The sequence below is a fragment of the Accipiter gentilis genome, chromosome 18 (genome assembly GCF_929443795.1).
Source record: "Accipiter gentilis chromosome 18, bAccGen1.1, whole genome shotgun sequence".
NCBI lineage: Eukaryota > Metazoa > Chordata > Aves > Accipitriformes > Accipitridae > Astur > Astur gentilis.
Window position 1 is genome coordinate 22,389,386 of NC_064897.1, and position 20,864 is coordinate 22,410,249.

General features: G+C 37.1%; 2 protein-coding genes across 10 annotated transcripts in view; both read right to left on the reverse strand.

Moving 5' to 3' along the window:
* The window catches only part of SYCP3 (synaptonemal complex protein 3), a 12,946-nt gene extending 3,903 nt beyond the window's left edge, over nucleotides 1-9,043 (reverse strand). For 2 of the 4 annotated variants that reach the window (XM_049821453.1, XM_049821456.1), the window contains exons 1-6: nucleotides 8,513-9,043; nucleotides 6,009-6,153; nucleotides 4,791-4,866; nucleotides 3,681-3,715; nucleotides 1,246-1,363; nucleotides 105-204 (exon numbers count right to left, since the gene is read on the reverse strand). In XM_049821453.1, the coding sequence (XP_049677410.1) occupies nucleotides 105-204; nucleotides 1,246-1,363; nucleotides 3,681-3,715; nucleotides 4,791-4,866; nucleotides 6,009-6,153; nucleotides 8,513-8,542 (504 nt within the window). In that variant the 5' untranslated portion in view covers nucleotides 8,543-9,043. Of the gene's footprint in view, nucleotides 1-104; nucleotides 205-1,245; nucleotides 1,364-3,680; nucleotides 3,716-4,790; nucleotides 4,867-6,008; nucleotides 6,157-8,369 lie in introns of all 4 variants that reach the window. The other 2 variants (XM_049821455.1, XM_049821454.1) reach the window with 2 other exon arrangements.
* Nucleotides 9,044-9,113: 70 nt separating this feature from the next.
* GNPTAB (N-acetylglucosamine-1-phosphate transferase subunits alpha and beta) overlaps nucleotides 9,114-20,864 on the reverse strand; it is a 46,684-nt gene continuing 34,933 nt past the window's right edge. For 3 of the 6 annotated variants that reach the window (XM_049821446.1, XM_049821448.1, XM_049821450.1), the window contains 5 exons: nucleotides 18,659-18,744; nucleotides 16,776-16,874; nucleotides 12,931-13,098; nucleotides 11,460-11,550; nucleotides 9,114-10,303 (listed from right to left, as the gene is read on the reverse strand). In XM_049821446.1, the coding sequence (XP_049677403.1) occupies nucleotides 10,226-10,303; nucleotides 11,460-11,550; nucleotides 12,931-13,098; nucleotides 16,776-16,874; nucleotides 18,659-18,744 (522 nt within the window). In that variant the 3' untranslated portion in view covers nucleotides 9,114-10,225. Of the gene's footprint in view, nucleotides 10,304-10,806; nucleotides 10,865-11,459; nucleotides 11,551-12,930; nucleotides 13,099-16,601; nucleotides 16,655-16,775; nucleotides 16,875-18,653; nucleotides 18,745-19,547; nucleotides 19,690-20,864 lie in introns of those variants that run through there. The other 3 variants (XM_049821447.1, XM_049821449.1, XR_007508623.1) reach the window with 3 other exon arrangements.

Here is a 20,864-nt window from a genome sequence, read left to right on the forward strand (position 1 = left end):
TTGTTTGAACTACATGAAGTGTTTCTACATTTCTTGAGTGTCTGAACAACAATATTCCCGCCTTGTGAAAATACAGTGAAACTCATGCCATGCTGGAAACCCACCGCTAGTTTTTCTTCCTGCTCCTCTGCTTTCTGCATATCTACATCCCATTGCTGAAATAAAGTCAGGAACTGCTGGGAGAACTCATGATTGAGCTTCTGCCTATGAACAGACACTAGCCATTAAGTACGACAAATGCTACAAAGAATTACAAGGAAAGCTAAAGGTCAACATGCACATAAAGTAGAATAAAAGGAGCTGGCATAGATAAACAGCCTAGTTTGACATCTGGCCCTAACTGAATACTGTATGTTTTGAAAAACTGAACAGACATATATACACACACACTTTCTGAGTGAATGTGGATTATACACATATGAGGAGACAGCACTCATATACAAAACTCAGGTTAAAAAAAATTTACAACTTTTCTTCCTAACAGTGTCAGGTTTTCTGAGATTTACTACATTTTTTCTAACCCAGCTATATATCTTGGCTTTAACACAAGGGGTTTATAATGAAAAATTGATTAGCTCATTCATTAGTTCATTATGCTCTAGTTTCTCTATGTAAACTTAAATTTTGTCAATGCAAGTGGCAAATATATATATATATAAAAAACCACCAAGACAGTTATAAATATTGCTGACTTTCAGTTTTTAGCTGTCTCATTTTTAGTTTTCTCTACTTGTAGTAACAGATGTAGTAATTAAATATGCCTTAAGAGGCAAGAGGAATGTTATGTAGGGTGAAAATGATTTACAATGTGAAATTGAAAATTCTTTCTTAACCAGAATGGTATAAAAGTTTTACTGAACATTTTTCAGTTTCAAGAAGAAACATAAAATTCCAACTGAAGTGGAAAAAAATTAAAACATTGGTTTAAAAGACAAAAATAACATCAAAGGTAATTTTCCATAAAGATAAAACAAAAGTAAAACCAGCTCTTTTAAGGTACATTGCTCTCGAAATTCCAAATCTTAAGATTCTCCATTCAGAAGAAAAAGCACTGTGCTAAACTTCTACAGTCAATTTAACCAAGTGAACACAACTGGAGGCAGCAGCAACAGCGGACATAAGTAGATACTTAACTAGTAGATATGCTACTTGCTATTTAACTGCAAGAAGATGGACCAACTATTGATGCGATGACACAAAAGGGAATTTGATTTCACAGGTTTGAAAAACAAGAGTAAATGTTACCTTTGCTCCTGCTGTGTTTTCCAAACATGTTCAATCTTCTGGTTACTGGTTTTGAGTGAGGCTTTTGTATACATTTCTAATCTTTTCCTCTTAGCTAACAAAGCCTTGTTAATGTCAGCTAAAAATCAAAGAATATTTAGACATTAAGCATACTGAGATACATTGTGCCTTTTATTAAAAATGCTGAGGAGTTATGCTTTGGAGAAGTGAACGAGGTGTATTCTAATGGAAAGAAGCTAACGTGATCTGGGCTCCTGGCTGCTGTGTTTAGTGTCCTTCAACCTGCTGTTGGCACTGGTGTGAGCGCTGCTTCCCTAAGCCCCCCGTACACCCTAACCGACACCTGGCCTCTGGAGTTGCAACTGCTTGTTGCCCAGCCCCACCAGCTACTCGAGCATCTACTTCGAGTCCCTCCTCTCTCAGGGGCCAGACCAAATAGGACCTACCATGATGTGACACAGCTTTAGCTTCTTTCATTCTAGGCAAGATGGTAGTGGGTACAGTGTCAGACTAGCTCTGAGAAGACACACACAGTGAACTGAAACCGTCCAGCAGTTTGAACTCAGGGTAGCTGCAGTGCTTCCATTATGTACATTTAAATCGGTTCCTTACACACTGTCATCGTGTGTTCCCCTACTGATTATTACGGTCCAACGGGCACTTATCTAACATGTCATCCATACAATAAGCACACATACGTGCCTGAAACACTAGAAGCACTATCCAATCAGTTCACACTGCGTATCTTCAAAACATTGTATTTGGACATCTCACAGTCTGTAAATTTTCCATTCAAGGCTAGAGATACCTTGCAAAATCTGAGTACAGACACCTTGGTCTTTTCTCTAGTATCTAATGATGTTTTAGTCACACCATCAAAAGCCTCATTAGTTTAGCTGCATGACTGCAGTGCCAGCTCAGTTTCCAGACCTTCAAGGAATTTAGTTATGCTGACACTTTTTTTTCCCTAGAAAAAACACACATTTCAGAGTAATATTCAAATTACATAGATTTTAGAAGTAAATTAAAGGTAGTATGTAATTACTACCACTGTGAACATATGGAATGAATGAATGACAAACTATTTTTCATACTTTGGAGAGACTTCATACTTTTTAAAAAGTATTCAGGTTAATATAAGTTAGTATGTTTGTTTCACTTTAATTTACATTTGGAGATCTAACAAACAAGTCACAGCTTAAGGTTAATACAGCAATTTCCTTTCCCTCTCACTGTAGATTTCAGGAAACATCTGTCAAACCTCTCTCTAATTTGCTGAGGCATCTGGCCCTGCTAATGCCAAACCTATTATTTTTGAGCAGACAGCATCCTTTCTCTGATCCATTCATTTTCCTTCCTTCCCTCCTATTTTTGAGTCTTCAATAACAAGCAGTCCTAGCTTCTGAATACTGAAATCCTCCTCCTACCTAGATTGCTAGATCTACAATAGCATTCTAATATGTAACTTAACAGCAAAAAGTCTTAATTCATGGATTAAGGAATTCCTTGAACTCTCTTTCACCTCAAGATTTACATGCAAGTAATGACTGTGTACAGCATTTTCTTATACAAAAAATGAAAGTATTAATCAGCTATTAAGTATATAATACTGGCATGCTTTGTTACATGGTGACATGTATTATACATTCTTTACAAGCGAAATGTGTCCGCTATCTAGTATTCAGCTGGAAATTTAACTCTAAGTAAAGGCATCTGATGATCTGATTATGACTAAACTAAATCCAACTAGGTAACATGTATAAATGTCTCATCGCTAGATGACTGGCATTACTTACCCTCATTCTTTAGCTCTTCTAGATACTTGTATTCTTCTTCCTGACTGCTGAAATTCTCTTTTCTACTGATTGCCTGTTCTCTAGATTCCTGAAGGTGTGGAGTACAGACTACTCTCTAGCTCATTCTGTATCACAACTACAATCTACTTCCAAAATTCCTTGTTTAGCATTATAACTATTTGTTCTATTTAGCTGCTCATATTAACATTTACGTGCCCCTAATTTCTTACTCAAGTCTTGCAATCCCCAGTCTCTTCTACGTCACTGTAACAAAAAATTGAGTAAGAACAGCTGAGTAATATTGTTCCTTTTCTCTACAATATAATCACTGCCTCTTAAACTTCTTCTTAATTGGAACTGATAATCAAAACCACTTCTGCATCTTGCCCTTTTTCCTTTGTGATTACTTACACTAATACATCTCACTTCATACGCAGTTTCTCCCTTCTTTCTCTTTGCTCTACTTAAATGTAAGTTTTTTTCTGAAAACTAGCTTTTTTTCAGAAATGCTGAAAAATGCTAGAAAGACTGGTCATTCTATCTAAATTTTGTAAGTTATTTTATGGTAAGGAATTACTGCCAATTCTGCAAACTAAACATTAATTGTTTTTTAATTTATTAGAATGTAAACATACTTACCTCCAAATCTTTCCAGCATATTCTGTACTTCACCCCTACAAAATAGTGTTTAAAGTTTTTATTTGCCCACTTTCTGACTTCAGAATAAGACCTGTTGTATATGCTTAAAACTAATTTTAATCACATACCTATCACTTGTAAGCAGTAACAGAGATGCTACTGTTCTACAAGATAAAAAATGATACTCCTTTTCTCCTCCTGTGAGGGGTCTCTTTTTTAGACTAATTTTCTTTTTTCAAAAAAAATTACTAAAATCTATTAACTTACTCCCCAGTAAAAAGACAGTATTAGGCATTTAAAAGGTCTTGAGTGAGGGAGGATGGTAAATAAAATTATCTTTCCCCATACAAAAAGAAAACACAAAAGGTATTTGCAATATCAAATAAAAACAAGTCCATCACAGAAAAAATTCAAGACAAATTCAAGACAAATAATATCAGTGTTGTTTTTACACCACCTTTAAGATGATAACACCAGCGTATAAGGCAGTGGTACAATAGCCGACAAATCCAAAAAGGGACATGGTGAGTAAAGAAAATGTTTTTCCTGTTTTATAGCATCTTCTCCACAGGATAGCACTTTCTTTTTTGAAGAGTAAAAAAAAGAAAAAAAAAAAAGAAAGGAAAAAAGGTCTCTTCAACTCAACAGCAATAATCTTGCTAAAAACTATTTCAACATACACTTTTTAATTATGTTTACACTGCCCATAAATACTGAATTTCATGAGAGTTATCTGTAATGAGAATTTATTTTCCATGCAATAGTTGGATATTTAAAGTACTGTCAATATCTTCAAGCAACTAAGATCAGAGGGAAAAACATTAATGATCAACAATTTAGGATAAAACTTAAATCATCTTTTGTAAGAAATGAATTTTAAGAATTCACATAAATATATCTTTTTTATGCATGTTCAAAAGTATCTACAAAGAAACTGCAGAATTACTAATTTTAAAATGTTACATTTTCTTTTTTTACCTACAGCTGCTGTATTATCTGTCAGCTGATTTTTGAATCAAGTATTTAAAAAAACCCAAAAAAACCCAACAGGCAAAACAAGCATAATGAATAACTGAAATCGGTAAAAGAAAAATAAAATCGTAACCTTACCCCACATCATCTGGAACGACATGAGTAGTCACCAAAGCTCTCTTCTTTCCATGCTTGTCCATTACCGGTGTTTCGCCTTAATATAAAATTCAGAAAGATTTACAAAAATATCTTATGTTTTGAGGGTCATTTGAGTTATTAAAAGTATACTTACTTTTCTGTAATGCCACTTCTCTGAACATGTGTCATGGGTCTCGGTTCCCACCCATAACACATGCAGCTCTTAAAACTTTGAATCTGGATTTGATAGATGGTGGTGAATTATTCTGCAAGGCTAGATTTGAGCTGGCACTGCCTTGAGTTCCTCTAGACTGGTCTCAACCAGTTTTAGTTTCTCTGTCCACTACTACACAGTTACTCCCAACTCACAATATAACAATCATAAGAAAGGTAAAAATAATCTAAAAATTGAAAAAGCCTAATCTGTAAGAATAAGTACTTAAAATAAGTACTGAAATTGTGTACTCTGAAAGCAAAATCACAAATAGATATTTATATTCTTTCCAAAGAATAAAAAACCTTGTCTGTCAGATTCTATTAACGAGGGGTGGGGGAGGAATTTAGTCTGAAGAAAGGGAAAAATTAAGAGAAACAACCCCAGAGATAACTGCTGAAAGACAAAAATCCAGAAATGGAGTTACATCAAACTTTACAAAAAACTATCATGTGATGAATGAGAACTCTATTTTTAAGCAAAGTCTGCTTTTTTATGACACTCCCTCAAAATTAAACAAGAATCTCTTGGCTGCCTTCTCTTCTTTTTTTCCCCAGCTTTCTCTACTTCTCCCTCTCTTTTCTTTGGTTCAGATTCTTCTTGAAGTACTCTTAACCCTGCCAGCGTTGACTCCAACTACCCTATCCGACATAGCAATCCATGCAAGCAAGCAGAGCTCTTCTGTTCTATCCTGATCTAACAATGTTATATGCAGCCAGGTGATAGGAGGATATGGCATTAGAATAAGGTAACAAAATCCTACTCTATGAAAGACTCCACCTATAATTTTAAGACATAATAGTGCACTATACAGAGCTACTCTATTGTGTTCTCTTCTCTTACCAATCAAAATTATACAACTGGAGGCTAGTTGTCACAAACATTATAAACCACGCTTACTCAGACACTCACTAACACGGAAGCATCTCCATTTCTATTCATAGTCAGAAATATTATAAACTTCATATTTTAAAAAAAAGTATAAAAAAATTTCATATAAGCACCTTCTCTAATATCTTCCTCTGATCCACTCAGCTCTTTTCTTTCCTCCTGAAAGTCATAGGCAGGTATGGCTTGATCTTCCTGTGCTGGTTTACCAGCTTTTCCTCCATGCTTTCTTCCCGATGGTGCCATAATGAGATTTTCTTCCTACTGAAACAGTATGTTGTATTTGTTACCTAACTCCCCACAATATTTTGAAGACGCTTATGTTGAGCTGTTATAGACAGCCCTGTAACAGTCTCCACCTGTCAGAATATTCAAGCAGTCAAATTGTTTTAGTTTTGAGGTAATCCACAGGATTACCCATCAGTGGTGTTTTTAAGAACAGGGTAAAAAAAAAAAATAAAAAAATACCAGGGCTAATAGGAACATACTTGATTCTGCTGAAAAACAAGGAAGTAAATGATACTCTTTCTTAAGGTGCCTGCCTGCTTGGCTTTCATAAAGTTTATTACGTATTTTGTCATATCCAGTACTGCATTCCCCAAAAGCTATGCCAACATTCTATTTTACAAAATACAGAAATGATAAGCCATAAAGAACAATCTGATTCTACAAGCCATCCCACACTAGAAAGACAAATATACACACACGCACACCATTTTTAAAAATCCTGGGCAACTTTCACTTTCTGAATTATCTCTATTTATAGCTATTATGCTTCTGCATTCTGTAACATAACTAATGCAGTTTCTGTATTTGTAAACGTTTTACAAAGATATTGCCCTCTTAAAAAAAAATATTCATTTCTTTACTTTAGTAATACTAATTTTTATATATTCTGTGTATTTTTATAAATATTCAAGGAGTAAAACATCTATTTAGAAGGAAAAAAGCATATTTGTAATCATTAAATGCATGAGTGACAAATTTTTTTCCTTAAAAATCCTTCACAAAATAACTGGATTACTTGGAATATGGAAAGAACACAGAAAAAAAAAATCAGCTGCAAGTATCCTGTTTTCCAAACTGAGCAAGATGTGACTCAGCAGTGGATAAACTTCTCATTCTAGACAGCTAGTAATATCAATAGGTTTTCCAAAAACCAGGGCAAAGATAGATCTGAAAATTAAGTTCATGCACTGAAACTGACAACTCCAGTAAAGATCTTTTGAATTTCCAGGACTATTAAGTCCCCCCAACATTAACAGCTGTCTCGCACACCTGAGTTTCCCATTTCTGTTTTCTGACTTAGTTGTCCATGGCTATGAAAATACTTTTTTAACCACATATTACATGGGTATACACCACGCGATCACACTAAGCTACAGGTTTTTCTGTGGTTGATGCTTCTCTATGCAGTATGGTTTAGATCTTAGAAGTTTCTTGAAAAACAAAAACAAAACCTCCTTAAATTATTAATTGGAAAATCAAAAACTCGTGCATTAAAATTATCCTCAAATGAGAGAAAATTTTAAAAACTCATTCTACTTTTCAACTACTGTGGCTGTTGAAAATGTGATGTAAGGAGGAAAGTACTAGTAAGGCATCTGGCTGTGCATGTCTCTGTGCTGCCAAACAAAGCGCTTCGACTTTGAACTGCAAGCACATATTTTATGTCACATACAGGCACTTTTCCTTGTACTGAAAATCAGTATACAAAGCAGAACACCCCAGTCCCTCCATAAACTGTAAAACAATCTTGCCACCTCACAACCTCATACAACCTCCACCCATTCTGTGTAGCTACCTGCTTCAGCCAATTCAAATATCTTCAATCCACAGTTGTGCATTTAACAACGATTTTTTTTCAGAGAAACTCACCTCCTTTTTTCACCCTGCCCCAAAAGACATGAAATAAACCAGTATTTGTGTGAACTTCCTACATGGGGCTTTTCACTGTGGGGTCCCACCTATTTCTACCTCAGAGCAGCAAGGGAGACAGGCCCACACCACCACCACAACAGGTTTTGGGGCGAAGCCACTGGGGTATCAAAGGCTGAGGGGCACCGCAGTGTCCTAACCCTGTTCCTTACTCCCTGCCCAAACCCCTTTCATCCCTCTCCCTCTGCCCCGCGATGGCCTCCTCTCACCCCCACACAGCGCCCACCACGGCCGCCGCCTCACAGGGAGGGGACCCACCAGCCTCACAGCCTCCCGCAGGCAGAGGGAACACCGCTCCGTCCCAAACCCCTCACCTCCACTCGCACCAGAGCCCCCGGCAGCCCTGGCGGCGGACGGGGCTGACGGGAGCCGGGCCCGCCTCAGCAGCTCCCGCCCCCGAGGAAAAGGCGGGAAGCCGGGCGGGCCGCACAAAAGGAAGGGGGCGCATGCGCACTAACAGGGGCCGTAGGCCCGCGGGAGCGGTACCTGTGGCGGAGGCCGGGCGCGTCGTGCATTAAACTCATTTAAACCTTACCTACCTTCATCTATTTTTATTTTTTTTTATAGAAATGGCTTAAATTTCTCATTTGGACAACAAAAGGTCCGCAAAAGAGGTCGGTCGGGTGGATGTAGGCTGTGGCCAGGTGCTTAGTTGCCACCACAACACTGTTCACATCCTTACCCTGCTTGGCTTGCTTGCTTTTTTCCACATTTCAGCAGCAATTTTCAATGAATGTTTCTCAGCAAGTTTATGCTACATCTTTTGGGCTCTTATTGCTGTAGTGAAACAAAGGGGCATTAATCGACCTTCAAAAATTGCTTAAACAAAACTGAATTTCCATGACAGCTGAGTTACCCAAGCGAGCCGTTTGTTTATACGTAACCTCAGCAGAAAAAACTTCCTTAAAATTTTCACTTGAATCTACCTAATAATATTTTGAAGAGTAAGAAGAGATCAAAGCTTTCTTGCATTCCTTGAAATGTCTCATTTTCTGCTAGTCTGAGGTAGTGTAAACTACTTATTTATATGCTACATTTCAGCATAATATGTATTGCTAGCATGAAATGTAACCTTAATTTAAAATGCTTGCATTCTTGCAATGCTCAAAAGTTTGATTCTACTTTGAGAATCCATCCATGCTTCAAATTAATATTAAATTATTACTGGTGGAAGTTTTTTAAGGGACAAATAAGAACTTTTAACATAAGGATGCATACACATTCATGGCTAATTTATCAAAATGGGTGAGTTTTGGTTTACTTGAAAACAGAAACAACAGACAAAACTTTCATCACATTTTAGTTACTTTCAAAGCAAACCAAGTATCTTTCAATACATACGCACAGACATTTTGTACATCGTCTGATTACAAAAATTAATGCTTTTTTGAATACTGCTAATACAATTAACTGAAGACACACCACCAAAAATTTCAGCTTGAAAAGATTCGGCATCCTTTCCCACATAAGACAGCACTATTCTGATGTCTCAGCAAAATAAGAGCCAAACCCTGTTAAGTTTAAAAACACCAAAGCTTCGTATGTCAGTACAAATATTGTTTTCTGAAGTGAAACACTGTCCCATACATTGCTACATTAAAAGTTTGTTACCCATTCATATAGAGAGGCACTTTTGCTTTTATATTTACAGTGCTTGTAAAATACTATACCTTGATCATTTTCATTTGATTACAACCCTCTCTTTGTAATCAAGCCAAGGAATAATACCATTGTATTCTTTGGAATATAATACACCAGATATCTTTCAAATAACCATTTGTTGTTCTGTTACTGTGTATTTTATTAGCATACATTTCTTCCAAATCCCAATTAAATATTACAAATAGGAGGATGAATTGTCACTGTTCTTTAAACATCAACATCAATAAATGTATACTAAATCTAAATGACAAGTTACATAATTCTCAATTTTCCCGTAGGGCTAAAAAAAAAAAGAGCAGCAGTGACAGAAATTTGCAAAGTGTTTTGGAATGCAAGATCAAAGACCCGTTAAGCTGATCCCAAACAACTTTGCCTTCCAACATTTTATCTAGTTGGCAACATCCACTGCAATAAATGCAGTTACGTTTCTTTAGGTAACCCTTTTTATAAAAAAGGATAACATGGCCATGAACTAACAGTTGTAAAGTAAGATCTGTTGAAAACTGCCTATGTACAGCTTTCCTGCAATTATTTTTTGTGCTGTTTTGCATTGTCACAGCTCCAGCAGCTTGTAGATTATGAAGAGTACTGCAGATATTCTAACTGTAGATGCATGATTTTTTTTCTTCATATCGACGTAGTTAAATGTCAAACCATAAAAGACACTGATGAGAGAGAGATTTTAAATGCTTATCACATCTTGAGGTAGACTGATCTCCAAAATAAAGCTCTTCTACACTTTGATTCGTTCATGACCAACTTCCTTTTGGATCCTTCTCCTTGGAAAAATCTTTCGTTTAAGTGCAATTAGCTGAGGAGAAAAAATACAATATTTAGTACTCTGCTAGGCTAGAGGTGCGCAGTTGGTCAGGCTTTCATTCTAGAAACTGTGAATTACCATGGATGGTAGACATTTAAGTCAATACTGTCTATTTTTTTTCACTGCACAGGAAGAAAGTTACTTACTCATATTCATCTATTAGGTGTGCACATTTCCATTGGACTTCTCAATAACCAGAATACAAGCCGAAAGTCAAAAATACAGTATCCGTATATTCTGATTATTTTAAAGTTAATTTATGTATTTAAATTAATATAACACCAGGCTACATTCAGTTTCTAAAAGATCAACACAAAGCTGGCATCTTAACACAGCATTTATATACCTAGCTGTAGTACCGAGTTCAGTACCCCCTTTCGAAACCAAGTTACTAATAGAGGGTGAGTTTTCCAATATATACAAAAGGCTGAAAATCAAGGGAAAGATTCATGCAAAAGTTACAGGTGGGAAGAAAATAATAATCAAAAGCCAACCTTTTAAGAATTACACCCTCTTCATCAGACCACGGAAAGTGTTACTTAAGGCCCCAACCTGCAAAGAATTACCCATATGATTTGTTCCATTGACTCCCTCTAAGTTTAGCAGGATTAATCATGTTCAAGAAAGCCATTTTATGCTTGCAGAAGTGGAGGGGTTTTTTTCCTTTGAGTTGGATTCAAAACCTTTTGCATTCAATAGGAATCTTTGCAATTACTTAGGGATGACATTTAGATAAGGCCTCTAAATAACCTAAGATTCTCTTCAGAACTAGAGTATTGCTATTACTTAAGTTTTCTTCCTCTTAATTTACTTTGCACTTTTACCAATATGTGTGTTAATAGACCAAGAATTTTTTTAAAAAATAATTACTGCTTTTGAGCATCCAAATTTAGTGCACTGAGGGACTTGACAGTAACAATGTGCCTGAAAAGGAAATACCACTCTCCTTCCCCTCCATGACACTCTTTTCAAGGAATCTCAACACGACTTAAAAATTGGAACAACCTCATCATTAGTCATGTAACATCTTTTTATGAAGGAAAAATCCTAGCTACTCTTAAAAACCTATTTAAAAATCCATCTTATGCTATCCTGAAGATACAGCAATCTATGAAGTGTTATAGATATGATAAGAAGTTAATTTTACCTGTTCAGCAAAAAATGAGATGACTGTAAATACAATAAGTGTTACTAGAACACAATGGGTCCAGAATTTGAGCTTGTCTCTGTATGCCCTCCTGCATAAAGAAAGAAGGAAACAGGAAAACAGCTTCATATATTACAAATGCAAATATACAAACTTTATAAAGAGTTCCCACAAAAGGCAAAGAAAGTTTTCTCCAGTACTTAAAGGGTGGCTAGAAAGAGGACAGAGGCTCTCTCTTCGCAAAAAGCCACATGGAGGAGATAGGGGGCAACAGGTACAAGTTGGACTGGGAGAGGCTTCATCTTGATATAAAATATTTGTTTTTTATAGTGAGAACAAACATTCACTGTAACAACCTCCCCAGGGATGTGGTGAGGTCCCCTCCACTGGAGGTTTTCAAGATGCAACCAGAGAGGGTGCTGGTTAATCTCATCTAGGCTTCCTTTCCCACAAAATTTTGGACCACATGATTTTGAGCTCCCTTCCAACCTGGGCTGTCCTAGGATTCTGTAAAACATTTTGATAAACATGGATTTCCACGAGCACTTCAGCATGCTTTCTTTCACTTACCCTGGAAGAAATCCGCTTTGGCTACAAACAAGTCAAAACAAAGTGTTCTTTTGAAGCTAACGAAGTCTTGATGGATGTCCTCAAAAAGGGAGCCAACAACATCTACTCCTCCAGCACAAATTTCTACAGCTAAATGCTGAAGTGGGTTTGCCCCCCAACTCCCTCTGCCACTGCTACAGCAGGGCTTGCAGCACTACAATCCACGCCTATTCTTGTCACCTACAATCCTTCTGATTCCTTCTACAGTTCCTCTATATTTTCTCTTTCCTTACCAACAGCTATTTCTCATAATTTGCTAATCAGCAACAAAATTACTATACTAGTCTTGACTCATTTTTATCACTGTACCTGCCAACCTTTTGCTCATATTCTTAAATCAAATACCCCAACTTCTGAAGTTGTTATATTTATAAAATGGCAAGAGGTAAACACACACAAAAATTTCACACATTATGTAAAAGTGACACACACATGTATCTTCTGATGATTATCCAGCTGATTATTGCTGTCTGACAGATTAAAAAGAAACACTTAGTGAGAAATGTAACAGTTTATATTGCCCCTGTGCAACAAGCATTCCAAACAATGTGGGGGTTTTTGGTTGGGGTTTTTTTTCCACATTTAAAGAAAGCCAGAAATCCTGAATTAGTTTTTTTAAAAAAAACACAACTTTTCCTTTGAAGTAAGTTGGGGCCAATCAATGAAATGTTGATGACTATGAGCACCAGCAAAACCCAAATCCTGCAAGCCTCAAATTTTAGTCCATTCAAATCTCTTCACATTATTTTCACTATTAACTCCTTCATGACAACACTAAGGAAAAAAATGGCTTGTACCAATATGTTCCATAATTATATGCTACCACACTACAACAACTTGAAGAGAACCTGTGTAAACATACCATTCTTGCAGTTCATGCATGTGAAGGAAACGATTCCGATATTCTCTTGGCAGTTCAAACTGGGAAGGTATGGGAAACATTGATTCATAAAAGTCCCTAAGCACAGCTTTCACTGTCTGAGCATCCTTATGATTGTGATCAATATTGTCATTTAGGCAAACAAATTTTCTAGAAAGCAAGAAATCATTGTTAGAATATTTATTTAATAATATAGCAAAGGTATTGGCAAACCAAGAACACACAGAGAATCCTTTTAAACAAAATTGATACAATGTCCTTTTAAAATCAAATTGATATATTTGATACTGGTAATCAGTTTCCTTGTTGTTGCATTATTTTAAATTAATTTGATTTTAATTCTAAGAGTACTATAGCGGCCAGTGAGTCAAAACCTCTGAGGAATCCAATGACAAGCCACATTTCTCTCTCTTCTATTTATATAATGCTGCCATCTAATGGGCACTAGCATGCATCATCCCAGAGCCCACCCCTGGATACAGACAGCAGTTAGAGGGCCAGCATTATGATTTGGGTAAGAGTTTTTATAGTTTTAAATAAATTATCATGAGTAAAGTATCTAAAATAACAAAGTGAGCTCCACTGTAGGAGGTAAACATACTAAATTATTAATATTTTACTGCATATGCTGCACTCTTCAGAGAAAGTCAACATAAAAACTATAGAAGATTGTGCAAGAGAAGGCAAAGCTTGGTCCCCAGGCTTTGAGTTACTGAGAACACTATATAAATTGGGCAGGACATGACTTGAATCACAGACTCAAAGTTGAACTTGTATAATCAACCAAAATACAAACAACAACCACCTGGATAGAATTTATACGGAAATCACTGTGACCAAATAAGCATGATCCCAATAATGACTCTTGCAAAGAGTTATTTCTCAGGTAAGAAACACACAACTGTCTAAGTTATTGCAAATTATTTAAACTAAAGCAGCAGCTAGTGTTCTAGACTGCTATGTACCCTTGGTCGCTCTGACCTGGTGCCTGACAACAAAAATTCCTTTTCCCATATATGGGCAGAGTTATGTGCTTTATTTATATTGTGAGATACAAGACCCTTACATTTTCCCCAGAGGGAGAAATCGTATCTGGTGACATATGCCTTGTAATTGCTAACCTTTGTAAATAAGTAGTTCTGGTCAGCTGTATTCTCTATAGTATGGTGTGCTCTTTCAAAGAGCAAAGTTCAGACTTCCTACATAAAGCTGGAAATAGGCAGAACTCTAGAGCACGCGAATCAACCTACACAGGCTATTACCACTTTTCCTCAGTTTGTACCGAATCTGGCATAATTGGTAACCTTGCTCTAGACAATTACATGCAGAGGATAAACAGTCATTCAAATTGCTACATCTGAGAATAAAATACACCTCTTCAAAGATGAGCAGGCTGTGTCTACACTATCAAGTAACACTATGCAAAGCAGCTAGTTACAGCAATTATGTCTACACTATAAGCATTTTGGGAGTTCACACTGCACTACCCCTGACCTTGTCCCTTGGACTGGCAGCTCATTAGCCCTAGGAATGCAGTAGCTGTACTCCTGGGGCGTATATCCCTGCTTATACACACAGCAAACCAAAGCACAGTAAGTGGGAGCGGTGAGGGTATTAACCTCTTTCAAATGGAAAGACTTTTTAAATCCATCCAACAGAAACCAATTCTGACATTCCTTTGGATATTCCAGAATTAATGCATAGATGATTAAGGCTCACTTTTTTTCCTGAAGGTTGCAAAACAAATATTTTAGGCAGATCAGTAGGTGAACAATACTTTTAGTTCATCCCAGGAGAGGTACTGAATACCTGTTTTTAGAGACTGTGTATAGTTATTGTTTTATATGCAGGGAAAACATGGCAAAGAGAAAGAAATGGCATGCCTACGTAGCTGTGCCAGCTCTCCTTTGGTAACAAGATATGACCACAGTACTGCACTATACTTTGTTGCAGGAATACAGCTCAAGCAATTGACTCAACCTCACTTCACAAAGCAGCCAACAATCTGGGACTACAATACACTACTGTTCTGTAAGAGAAAGAAAAAAAACAACCACCAAACCAAAAGGGTATGGATAAATGGGAGTCTCAGGCTAAGTCCATAATAGCATGCCAGTACATCATGTGAAAATTAGGGAAGATTCAAGACAGATCAGCTCACCTGCCTCATCTTGCGTGCTGAGGTTCCCAAGACAACAGATTAGACACCCCTACTCAGACACATCCTCATCTAAGGATGCAATCACTCCACAGAATAGGCAGCTCAATTTTAAGTTGCTAGAAGGCCTCAATCCATTAGGCATACTCATACCACAACCAACACAGTGACAGGATCAAGTCTGACATCAGCAACCACCCTTCAAAATAAGCAGCCAGTGATTGCAAGCATGAACTTGAACACTGAAGGCGAGAAACTCATGTTTTATGCCCTGCTTGGGCCTAACAAGGCTTGAAATCACACTTATATTTCAAAAAAAAAAAAAGTCCTAGCCACCAGATACAAAGAAATTGGGAAAGAAAAGGAAGCAGCCGAGAAAGTTAGGGCGCTGCCCACTTTTCTTTGGAACCGGGTCATTGCAGAACTGGAATACAGGAGTTATGTGGTCAAAAGGCACTCATGTAAGGAGCAGCAATAGATACAAACCACCTTCAGCTGCAAAATGTCTCAAGACTAGCATTCCCCTTCCCGAATGAATGACCTAGCAAGTAGTAGAGTGTAAAAAGCAAGTGAAAACCTGCTTTTTATCTACAAATGCAAATAATGGTGTAGCTTTACAGGCAGCTGAGATTACCCAATAGCCTGCTGTGGCCTGCAAGAGGAGGTTTCACTTTCCCTGGCCCAAAGTATCTGGTCCTACTTTCCTCCTTGTTGTTCTTTAACACTTGTCAGACCTCTCCTTGAGGCCAAACTCATTATATTGGCAGAGAACTCTCCAGTTTTCTGAAGACAGAAGCAAGACAAAAGTGTGCAACCAAGAGCAAGGAAGGAGAGCAGACAGGTGGAGGCACTGTCTCACTTCTATAACAGCTAGCTATCAAATTATCTCACCATGTCTTGTCAAACCCCAGTCTTATGCAATGGGCTCAGGACTACAGTTAAAAGTTTCTATGAAGCAGATTCAGACTTGAACCTCAAATACAGCATCCTTTGCTTTGCAAGGTGGTTGCTGTGAAATATATTCCAGGACATTTATTTTCGCCATTTCTCTCAGTCATTTCAGGAGCCTAATTCAACACTACAGACCTTACTCTCAGATTTGGGTATCTAAACCTTTCACCACTGCAGACTGAATAAACAGAGGACTACCTTCCAGCTTTGGATTTTTTCTCACCAAATATTAAAAAAAAATAAAAATTAATACCTCTTGCCATGTTGTAACAGAGCATGAAAGCATAATGGATATGCAAAACTGATTTTGTTACAAAAAAATCCATCCTTAAGTTTTAAAATAAAATTGCTACATAAAGCAGATCAAAATGATTTTCCTTTAAAACAAAATTGCCTGCAACATAAACTGTATGCCCTCTAGAATGGCAAAAATGAAAGCCTCAAAAATAGCTGAAGTTTATCTATAACTTTTCAAAGGTTTTAGATACATAAAAATGTAACAAATTTATGAGATAACCCCTAGCATAACAGAGAGAGCACTTACCTTCAGTTAAATAGAAAAAATGAGAAGTACTTTTGGTTAAAATTGGTCTTACCCTGTAACACACAGTGTAGAAATACATGGCAATAAATTATTTTTTCCAACACACAGTTCAAACAGTTGACAAAGAAAATTAAAACCAGCTCAAAACCTCATACAAATCAAGAATCACGATACCTGGGATTTTTTCGTATGTCATCGAGCTGACCAACTACATGAGAAACATTTGTGCGAATCATTTTGAAGGCAATTTCCTCTTCTCCCATGATTTCAAACCTTGTTGTTAAAATAAGATTTATACATTAATAAGACAACCTAAAGTCAGGTTCAATAAATATTAATCTTTTATTTAACAGCTTATTTCTAGTCTGACTGACCAACCTTCATTAGAATTTGTCATTTGCTTTCTATCAGTGTATTTACATTTTTCATCTAACACTCTTGCACAGATCCACTTTCCTATAGATTTATTAGTAGCCACCCATAAATCGAAGAACTGAATTCTAATAAAAAGTATATAAACTCTGAGTTTTGGCATAAAAGTAACAATTGATCTGAGAGTAGACATAACACTTACTATGCAATTTATTTTTTTTTTTAAACACACACAATGTACAATTGTCATTTACAATTACACTTCAGACATGAAAAAACATGTTCCTATTTTCCAATCACCAAGCCCAGAAAAATCTTGAAGTAAAATTACAGAAGAGTATATAAAACTACAACCTTAAATACAAATAAAACCTTCCTCACCCACCTAATCAATAACTTGCAAACAAAACAAGTATATGAAATGCAGAAGTATCATATCTCTGAAAGATATCTTGAATTTGAAAGAGCATTTGACCCCAGTTTAACAGCCTTACTAGAGGTATCACACATTTGTCACCTTTCTTTCTTTGATATAAGCAAATACCCTGCCTGCTCCCTGAAGTCTCACCCGAGAACATACTCCATTTATAAAGCTCACAAAACTAACAACACAATTTTTAGAGTTCAACAGAAAAAGAGAGCAGCATACATCCTAATGCTATAAACATATTACTATAAATCAATTTAAGCACAGCAAATCCTTGCCCCCACCCCAACATTTTTCAATCTCATTTGTTGTGTCAGCTTTTCAGTTTTAGCATAAACTCTCCCAGGAAGGGAATTATTTATAAAGCTTACAGCACAACTTGAGGTACTATGAATTAATGTATAATAATGTCCAAAAGCTGCCCTAAGCAGCATCTGTAACCTTCTTTCATTCTACAGTTTCATTTGACTTCGTAGCCACTCCTGGGGCAACTGCATGGTTCAGAGGCTCCCCACCACCCTCCCCTGCCCAACACTGCTGGTGAGGCAATGGACAGGAGACAAAGCTATAAGATCCACACCAGCAAACAGCCTCATTGGCATGCAAATGGTTTGCAGGTTTCAGAGAAGAAAGATCCAAGAGAACCTGATCTCAGGCAGATCTACGCAAACGCAATTACTCAAACTCATGGTCATGATCATGGTTTTTCCTGCCCTTTCCAAAAGGGTATGGAAACCCTTTTCTTGTCCCTCTCCCTCCCTCCCTGTCACTCCTCCTCCTTGCAGGAAAACTACAAGGTAGTCAGGGCTAAAATGCTTTTTCTTTTCTTTCCTTTTTTTAAGCTTCAGTAGAAGAAAGGATTAAGCAGATTTACAACTTCTATGTACAGGACAGGCTCTTTCCTCCTTTTTATGCTACTTTAACTGCCCTTAATCACTACATATAGTCAATTTGTATAGCCATCTAAACATACTCTGGCTTACTGTTTACAGCACAAATGAGGATCTGGCCCAAGATGACGAAAGTATCATGGAAATCCTTAAGTCTACTAAACAAGAAATGAAAAGAGTCACACCGTTCTGCACAATGAAACATACATAGGTAGATACCAGTATGTTTCTTCAGTTCCACTGTTAAAATAAATTGAGCTAAAATTTGTTAACATATACATGATCAAAGATTCTATGTGTATATTTATACCTCTTCTTACTGCTTTACAAAACCTAGCTTGGCTTTTCACAGGACTGTAACAACATACCTGTATTTGTTTTTGTCCTTGTATGCCTTACGAATTCTGTCAGTCACAGGTTTGCAATTAGTCACTAGGTTTTTTGTTACTGGAGGCTGGAAGAAGACATTGTTTAGATTATAGGTTACTGAAAATTACAGAGTCTGTTATAAAGATGTATTTTGTAGAAAACTTATATTACAGCTAGAAAGGCCTGTATATGCTTACTCTCCTAGAATGAAAGGCAACAGTTTCTTGATCAACTGTTGAAGGGGAAAACCAAACAAACAAAAGATACTGGTGCATAACATCAAGATTTTTCTATGCATACAAATATTATATGAAAAATACAAGATTATTTTTGGCAAAAATATTGTAACTTCTAGATTTCACCCTCAATAAAATATTCAGAAATTGTAGCTCATTTGACAGCTGTCTGACATTCCTCTGGTAGAGGCCACCAGTAACACCAGCCAGGCAAACTCCACAGAACAGCTGATACACGAGGCCTTATTTCTATCACAAGCTATGTTGAAACAATTCTGGGAAATAAAATCCCTATTCTCAAGGGATATTTCTACGGTAGTAGACTCATTCCAAGAAGTTTAGCTGTTACAGACAACAGAATTAAAAATAAATTAGGCTTCTGCGCTAAACACAAATGCTATTTTGTCACTATTTGAACTGACTGCTAACATTAGTACATTAGGCATTACTGCTTAGATTAGTAATATTTTACTAACTCTCCAAAAAGATTAAAGTAATTTGACATTGTTCCCAACCACTGAGACTTATTTTTAACCCCATCTTAAAACATATTCATGGCAGCCATCCTTTACTACTATTCTTCAAAGTTTTTACTTCACAGAATTTTACAGACTAAACTGAGAGTCATAAAGAGGCAAAATGAAGGCTATACTGGATGTAATGTCCTCAGACTGTGCAGGATTCTCAAATCCACACTTCCATTTCTTCAAATCAGGCTGACAGAATGGCTTTATATAGAACTTTGCTGGAATTCAGACTTAGGGGAAAATATTTTTAAAACCTTGTAAAACAACCTGATAAGAACACAAGGCAGGATAGATGTCCAGAGGGAAGGAAAGGAGAAAAAAAAAAAGAAAAAGAAGAGAAAAAAATAGTCAATGTCCATATACATTTATCTACACGTACATTGTAGATCTATGTACTATGATTTGCAAGTGTTGGGGATCAATAATGCTCTTCTACTACCCAAAAGTTCATGATCTGTACTCATTGAAGTTATTTTTGCTTTGATACAGTATTAGTTTGAAGCTATAAAACACCAGGTCATGAATTTAGCAAAGTACAACCACACATCTTTTTTACACGCATAGGTTGATGCAGGAATTAAATTCTCATTGTAGAAGAAATCTAGGTATTGCTATCAGATCTAAAGATTCTAGATTCTTAAATTCCAGCAGGCTTTAATGAGAATTTAACCACTAAAATAGAAATTAAGGACTCAAATCCTTAAGGAACATCTAGTCCCAAGACCTCCATTTTCACAGAATCACAGAATGGTTTAGGTTGGAAGGGACCTTGGGAGCTCATCTGGTCCAGCCCCCCCCGCTTATGCAGGGCCACCTGGTGCCAGTTGCTCAGGACTATGTCCAGATGGCTTCTGAGTATCTCAAAGGATGGAGACTGTCCACAAATGGATGACCTGCACCAGTGCTTGTCACCTTCACAGAAAAAAGTGTTTCCTGATGTTCACAGGGAACCTACTGGGCTTTCAGTTTTTGCCTATTACCTCTTGTCCTGTCATTAGCACCAGTAAGAAAAGGCTGGCTCCATCTTCTTTGTGCCCACCCTTCAGATATTTATATACATTGATGAGATCTTGCCTTGAGACTACTCTTCTCTAGGCTGAACAGTCCCAGCTCTCAGCCTTTCCTCTTAAGAGAAATGCTGCAGCTCCTTAATCACCTTCATGGCCCTTCACTGGACTCCATCCGGTATGTCCATATGTGCCTTGTACTGAGAAGCCTGGAACTGGACACAGCACTGCAGGTGTGGATTCACCAGTGCTAAGAAGAAGGTAAGGCTCACCTCCCTTGACCTCCTGGCAACGCTTTCTCTAATGCAGCCCAGGATACTACCTTCTTTGTGGCAAGGGCACAGTGCCGGCTCACGTTCAGCTTGGTGTCCACCCGGACCCCATGTCCTTTTCTGCCAAGATGCTTTCCAGCTGGGTAGCCCCTAGCATAATACT